Source organism: Gymnoscopelus braueri, assembly GCF_963280865.1.
Source record: "Gymnoscopelus braueri genome assembly, chromosome: 3".
Taxonomy (NCBI): Eukaryota; Metazoa; Chordata; class Actinopteri; order Myctophiformes; family Myctophidae; genus Gymnoscopelus; species Gymnoscopelus braueri.
In genome coordinates this window covers 11,789,037-11,797,132 of record NC_137612.1, presented here as the reverse complement: position 1 = coordinate 11,797,132, position 8,096 = coordinate 11,789,037, and the positions used below count along the sequence as shown (strand labels likewise).

Sequence of the window (8,096 nt, the reverse complement as noted above, 5' to 3'; positions counted from 1 at the left end):
GGAGGAAGTAGGGCCTTCATCCTACTCCTCCCGCCCAACACTCCCTTCTGACAGGTGCCACCACAGCCCGTAGGAGTACTGCAATGACAAGTATCACCCTCCCCGCCCGGCTTCCCTCCCCCCGACCGGGGGCCAATTGTGTTTGCATAGACGCCCGACAAAGCCGGATGCACCACTGTGGACATTTTATGTTTCTATCTGTTCAATAGGAATAGGGTACTGAACTTTTTTTTTTTTAAGTTGTCTACCCACTGTCAACCATGTAGGATGGGGATGAGCACAGTGTCCAGGTACTGCTCTGTGGATGCCACTCACATGGGGCTCCTGCCATGGATCTAGCTGAGGGAGTGTGTTGTTTGCATTTCTACAAGCTAGTAGGGGATACAAATGATCTATAAGTCCAATTATATTGTGAGGACAACCATGTTTTAGGTCAGTTAAATGAGGGGGATCAAGGTCAGAGGAGCTCCATCATCAGTTTTGCGATGTAGCTGAGGGATGACTGTAATATGCATCCCACCGGGATGCCCAATTAGAACTGCACCGGCTGGTTCCAGGATACCTGCTCGGTTACAACAAACAACTGCTTGTCAATGGTGAGGTGAATACATATCATTCCATGTCAACCAGTGATCATTCCTGCTGCCTGCTTAGAAGCCTGCTTGGATGAGGAGGTGCGAGAGAGACCTTAACAATGACCTATGACCTTTAACACGTGATATTGATCTGCAATTGAAAATATTACTATTTAACCTTGGCCTAACCTTTAGCACATGAGATTGACCTGCAATTGAAAAAAAAACAAAAACAGAAATGGATTCTACACACGTGAAAACCCTGAATTAGAGGTGTTACATAGGACAAGTCAAATGCAAACTTTTCACCATGGCATTCAGAGTTGAGCCCAAAGTTGGCATTTGAGCAACCAAGCTAAAATGGTTCTAGATCCCCATAGGAATACAAACAACAACAAAAACATTTTTAGGTTCATGAAAATTCAAATAGACATGTTTCCATCATTGGAATGACAAGCATTTGAGAAACACTCCTTGGTAAATTCAGACCTCATTTGATAAGAGATCTTTTCAAATTGCGATTCTATGAAATGTAATTGCTTATGTTTCCAGTACTTCAGCAAGGGTTAATAAACACTCTCTTTCACATACCGTATGTCTGCGTAAATTGTGTGGCAAAACATCTGTATAAAAACACTAACAAGACTGGGTCAATGTCGCAGCATTTGGTTGGGCGGATTTGTGGTGATTTGTTGTTTTGAGTGATAGTGATAATAGTGTGAATTCCTGGATATGAAGTGTTTATCTGCAATTGTGTGTAATTTAACGTGTACCAGTAATATATAACTATAAAAGTGTGCTGCTCTGAGTGCAGATCTCTGCTAGGCCGGGATCTGCCCGCCAGGCCTGGTGGAGATAAAAAGACACTTTTAGCTGAAAACATGTTCATGGTTACATTATTTAGTTCAATTGTGCTATATTATGCTTCAACTCTATCACAAATAACATCTCCCTCCCTCACAACACATAAACAGTGATACACCACACACAAGCGTGCTTAACAACACACTCTATGTGTACACAAACGTTCACACACCAATCATAGCATGGACCATGTGTCCTTAATAAAGTTTGATTGATTGATTGATCAGCAGCATCACACACTGCCTCTAAAATCATTGGCCATCCCACACTAAAACTTTTAGACGTGAACAATGAGACATTAAAGGCCAACACTCACATTAGCAAGTGACACTGATTATCCCCTCTCTCAATCATCACTTACTTCACATTACCGCCATCTGGCAGTGATTGAGCAAAATTAAAACTTAAAATGAGGAACTTCAAATGGAGAAGAGCCATTTTAGCTCTTCTAACTGCTACTTCCATTTGCCCCAGCCCAGCTGTTGCGATACATAGCAGAAACACTCTCCTCCCTCCATGTAGCTGGGCTGGAAAAAGGGGAAGTGCCTTTTGGACAGGCAGCACTCTGTCTCTAATGTGTCTGTTACAGCCAAGAACATCAGGGGTCCCTGAACTATTATAGGTGTTTCTCTCTCTTGTGTCACAGGTGGCAATGTTTCCGCAGCTGGGGTAATAGTGAACTCCCTTCACATTTCATCGAGTGACTACCCCACATAAACTCTCCTGATCTCCTGAATCAAGTCATAAAATATTGGAAGGTCTGTCCCTAGCACTGGGGCAACTCTAGAGGTAGCCTACATCAGTCTTCTTTAGGTACACTTGGTTTTAATGCCCATGTAAATCTCAGGAGTAGGAGACTGTTCCATCCCCATGTCCACGGACATGGATGACTGGGACGGCTTCTCTCTCATTCCACAATTCAGGTACAACTTGTTGGGCCTGAACCAGGGACTGTGTGAACCACCTGTACAATTTACAACTTAGACATTTAGCAGACACTCTTAATCCATTAGCGATTTACAGTAAGCAAGGTAAACATGAGGTAATACATCAAATGCATAGAAATAGTAATCTAGGATCATAGGTAAAACAAGAACCTATATCATCAGTCTAAACAGTTTAATTTAAGTAAATAAACAAATCTGTACATTGAAACTAAAGGCCCACAAACAATAGGATGCCAGGTCAACAATGAACCTGGCATCTGTATCCTGCACTGGTGAATCTGACTGCTCTTCAGGAGGAACAAGCCAAGGAACTCCAGTCTGAGTGAGGATGTACAGTAGCACAGAGACTGGTGTAGAACAGCATGCGTTACCATTCCAGACCGCCAAAGCGCTGTAACGGCCTCGGATATGGGAAATTACCTAACCTGAAGAAAAAGAAGAACCGAACGAAAAATCTGTAAACATGATGGAGGATGAGGATGTTGCAGACAGCTGGGAAGAAGCTGCAGACAGTGGGGTGAGAAAGGCTTATTTTATACTTTTCGAGGCTGCATGATGATTCCATATTCAGAGGCCTGTAGACGGGTAGTTTAGTGTCTTTCTTTATCGGTTTAAATTGGAGGTTTTTCCAAATGTGTACTGATTAGCTTGACTTCCTGCACAGACAGGCTGTCAAGGCCCCAGTTAGCACTGATAGACGTCATGAAGCTAGCTGTTTTTAGTGAATCTCTAGTTAAGAAATGAACGCAGTCCTTGATTGACTGCGTTCATTTCTTATCCAGAGATTCACTGAAAACATCTTCCTGACGTGGACAAACTGTTCACACCTTCATCTAAAAAGTGTAGTACAATCGGGAGAGATAAAGGTGGTCGATATTCCCATTTCCTACCACAATATTTCTGCCCCACCCATTGCGGAAACAACACTCGCAACATTTCATCAACTGCGCCTCTAAAAACAGTTGAGTTGGAATGTAATCATATTTTTTCACTTCCCAAACATAGTAAAGTTAGTTAGATACACGCATTGGCCTCTACCAAGCATAGCTTCCTTAACTGAACTGTATATTATAATATTGTATGTATGTATGTATGTATGTATGTATGTATGTATGTATGTATGTATGTATGTATATGTATAAGATTTGTTTGATTGTTATAAATTAATGATTTGGTTATATTTTTATAGGTGTGATCAGACCCCTAGCTGTGTAAAATGCAAAACCACTAAATAAGGAGTTGAAGTATTCATTATGAGTTAGTAGCACAGGGACAAGTAACCTAGTTGTTCCACACAAATGAAATAGCAGTTTCTATACAGTATCTCTAGCGTGTCAGCAGGGAAGCTTACAAAATCAGCAACATAAAATCTTAGATATTGTGATAATAAGATTTATGAACCTATCCAATGTTTTCATATTCCAGATATTCTTATTAAGTGTTCTTGTTATTTTCTGCAGGAAATAGACAGAAGATTTGAGGCAAAGCTCAAACTAAGTCAAAGCTCAAAGTAAGTGAAGAGGGAAGATTTTGCAAAAATAGATCTAAATGTGGCTACTACTGGCTAGGTATATAGCCGCAAGTTATTAATTAATGATTTTATTCTTTCTCTGCCTCTGCTATGTAGGAAGTCGAGTTTGAGTTCAGGTTGCTCACCCGTGCGGACTGCGATTGTAATTCAGGATGATTCTCTGCCTGCAGCACCGCCTCCACAAATTAGAATTTTGAAGCGTCCTTCAAATAATGGCACTACAGGAAATTCTGCTGCCTCCTCCCGTCCTTCTCAACAGATGAAGTCTCTGGCACAACGGGAGGCCGAGTATGCAGAGGCTCGGAGAAGAATATTAGGTAGTGCCAGTTCTGAAGATGTGCCCCAGGACAAACCATGTCAGGAAAGGTACACATTTTTAGATTTATAATATCAGTAATAATGTGGTGTGTGGGTGGCTGGGTAATATAATGCTGGTCTGTAATTCTTGATCTGTCTTAATTCGTCTACAGGCAAATTCGTGCAAATGCACAGCAGACATCGGAACCAGTTCGTCCAAACAATCACTTGATCCGTCAACCAACCGGCCCAGATGGTACCTCAGGCTTCCGTCTCTGCAGATAAATACAAGAACAAGATGGCTGTTGAGAGGAATCGTCCATCACTCCCAAGTGGTCATGTAGGGTGGAGGTTAAAGGGCATGTGTAAGTGGCATTGTTTGTGAAGGGCAGAGTGTTGGGATATGAAAAGAATTGACTGACATTAGAAATATGAAGATGGAATACTCAATGAAATGAAGACCGGTGCCCTCTTCACTCTGCTGCCTGGCATGCACTTTGCTTTTTGCATCGTCTCTTTCCTGTGTGTAACATTGGAAGGGGGATCAGAAAGCCCTTCTGTTCCACACTGTGAACAGGGTATTGCCTCAGGTCCCCTCACACTGTGATACGATGTACCACGAGCAGCCCTATGACGCCCCTACTATGTCATTTGCTAGCTTTGAGCCATGGCATCGGGTTCGCAATCCCTCCAGGAGAATAAGAAAAGTTAGAAAAATTGGGGGAATTCTCAGGAGACATGTGAACGCAGGAGCTGGCCATATCACTGATGCAACGTGGAGTATGGCTTTGTGTCCATGAAAGTATTGGATTCTTGTTTGTGATTTCAACTAAATGAAAGCACTGGGGCTTGAGCCTGTGTTTAGCACTCAGAGCAGTAGACACTAGAAGCTGCAAACATTCCAAAAAATCATTATGTGCAAAAGTGCGCCTTCAAATAACGTTTTAAGATGCATAGCAGCAGTATCTAGAACCACAAGCCTCTGTTTTAGTGCTACTAGCTTGAAAAAGGGTGCTCAGTGGATACAAGGCCTCTGGCCATCAATTAGGTAAGGAAGGGACAGTGTGGGACTAGGTCTTACCTTGATACAGCAATAAATATAAAACAAATCCTTGGGTTATTTTTAAAGACTGCCTAGCCTAATAACTACTTGTGTTATTTTTATAATTATCTTTTGTTTTAAATATTTTAGTTTCTTTAATGTATTCCTTTAACTGTGCATTTTGGGGCAGAAATGCACCATTTATAAGTGGTATAAAAATGGCATGGTATAGAATAGATGAAAAGTATTTCTTGTAGCTTATGAGGTTTTGTTAAAATTGGGAAATTACATGTTAGGATAAGATACAATGAAGGGGATTGAAAATGTAATCTTGTATAAATCTCAGCTTTTGCTTTGCCTTCCTATTTCTAATCCACCTTGCAAGCCAAACCTCTCTTACAGCCAACTGTAATACAGCTGTCTAGCAAAGAGTCTCTGAACACCGATCTACCCTTCACATGTTTCTATAGCGCCTTTATCCTAAGCACTTTACAATGTGTGTTACATTCACCCATTCACCCATAAACATTCACAACCAAGGAGGCACCAACCTGTTCGATACAGTAAGTGAATCACTTAAACTTTTAAGTGATTCACCTTCTAACGGCTACATTTAAGTGTAAAAGTGTAAAGGTAACTGTTGGTGCACAGAGAGTAGCAGGCCAAACAATGCCAGCAAGCTGACCTAAGACTGGTTCATTCATTCCAACAAGGTGTTCATCAGAACAAAGGTGACCTCAGTACACGCTCTGTAGCAAACAGTCCAGGCTTAATCTGTGTTTCTTAGGTTTTTTGGGGGCGGTAAGGATTTGACAATTATTTAAAGTCAGGCAAGTTGATAATTGAAACCAAAAATAGAAGTAAAGTAGAATAAATAGCAATGGCTAAAATGAACATTGGAAGACCAAAACCAACATTTTATCCAATTCGTTTTAATATTAATTCCATTTAATTCATTTCGTACGGTACGACTCCTGTCACTTTTTATTGAATGGAGTTTTATCAGGACTTGATTTATTGTCAAGACTTAGAATTAGAAGTGTCACATGGTGATTTCAATGAAATATAGATATAAAAGAATTGAGTGCTGTAGTTGGGCGGTAATATTCATATATTAAGTGCCAAATTGTTTCAAAGAATTATAGAGTAAGAGCTAACTTTCATTCTGTTGGGCAGAAATTCAGTGTTGAGTGACCAATGAAGAAATTAACTTCTAAGGTGTTGTCTGCCATAACCACTTAAGCCCCTATATACATTGTCAATCGTCGACAAATAGTGAAAATGGCTGATCTAAAAGCTCATAACGGGAACGATGCGCGTCGGGAACAATGCAAGTTGAGAATGCATGCCTCACCCGGTTATGCAATACCGGTTGCAAACTGTTGTCAAAGTTCTCGCTGTACCCGTTGTTGGAATACCCAGTGTTGTACCTGTTAGAACAATACTAATAACGTTAGATACGGTATTGCAATCAATGAGTTATTTAAAAACGGGCACCGGCTTACTCGGGAACGATGCAAGTCGTGAACAATACACGTTGGGAATGCACGCCCCACCCGTTTATGCAATACCCGTTGAACTTGTTACTCGTTGTCAGAGTACCCATAGCGTTACCCACTACGTTAGACCGATTGACTATATATGGATCCCTAATGTCGTCAGGAGTTCCGCTGTGCGGACCCGCACAGACACATTCGGTGCATCCTACACAGACCCGCAAGCATTTGTGGTTCTCCGGTTCTCGATAACCATTGGTCCGACCGATTTCCCACCCCTGGGTCATCAGCGACACACACGGCAAGTTTAAGGTCAGACAGCGTGCCTGCATTATGCCCGGGAGGCCGGGACAAATACACTGACAGTCATACACAGGTTTTGTGAATTTATATAGATACAATGAAGAGAAACAGGAAAACAAGACTGGGGTGACATGCAAGGTTGTTAATTGAATTCAAACCAAACAATGAAAACATGGTCTGTGACCTTGGTACACTGAGCCACCAAGAAGCCCAGGGCCCTTATGAAAATGCTGATATTCAAAAGGGTTTGCCGCAATCTTAAATTGAGAACACAACGTAGCAAATCCAAGTAATTCTGCTTCACAACCTCCTATCAAGGCTGAATTAATGTCATCTGCTTTTCATTTTGAAAGTTGAAAACCACTGTCAATTTCAATTGTCCTTTAATAAAGACAGTAAAAGATAAATAGTTTTGCTGATACTTTATTTCTGATATAAACTGATTTGTACAGTCAAACACCACACCAGCATAAAAAAGGGCTTGAGCACAACCCTTAATATGGAGGAATTGTCAGACATGAACATTAGGGTATTCCATCACAAGCAATTTAGAATATCCTGTAGTTAGTAATTCAACTTAATGTGTCTTTTATTCAATTAAACCTGAAATAAATGAAAATTTCTGTTGGCACTGAACAGGTAATTCCTAATGCACAACAGCACTCTCTTCTCTTAAAAGCCTTAGTCTGGAATGCTACATTATTTATGTGTAAAGGTTTTTAAAGGATATGACTCAATTTGCAATTTACCAAATCAAATTCCGATGTTTCTTTCTTTCTTCCTTTGGGATTTCTCTCCTTGAAAATGTATCAGTATCTATTGACAACAGATAAGAGTCCGAAAGATAGTTTGGAAATCTGCTCATCTGAGAAAAAACAACCCCTAGAATGTATTAATCGATCATTCAAGAGAACCTGCATGTGATGGGTGTGACCTGAATATACTGTAGCTGTATGGAAGAGTAAACATACAAATAAGTCTATCTTCCAGGATGAAATTAGTGAATGGAGCGTTAATTGCCTTAAAGATGGGGTGCCATGA

General features: G+C 40.8%; 1 protein-coding gene across 1 annotated transcript; it reads left to right on the top strand.

The window, feature by feature from the left end:
* Positions 1-2,839: 2,839 nt before the first annotated feature.
* Positions 2,840-7,445, top strand: LOC308082807 (SUZ RNA-binding domain-containing-like). Its single transcript, XM_080424827.1, has 4 exons — positions 2,840-2,903; positions 3,847-3,896; positions 4,014-4,283; positions 4,388-7,445. Exons 1-4 carry the CDS (start codon positions 2,850-2,852, stop codon positions 4,497-4,499), a joined length of 486 nt encoding a protein of 161 aa, XP_080280953.1. The 5' UTR covers positions 2,840-2,849; the 3' UTR covers positions 4,500-7,445.
* Positions 7,446-8,096: the final 651 nt, after the last annotated feature.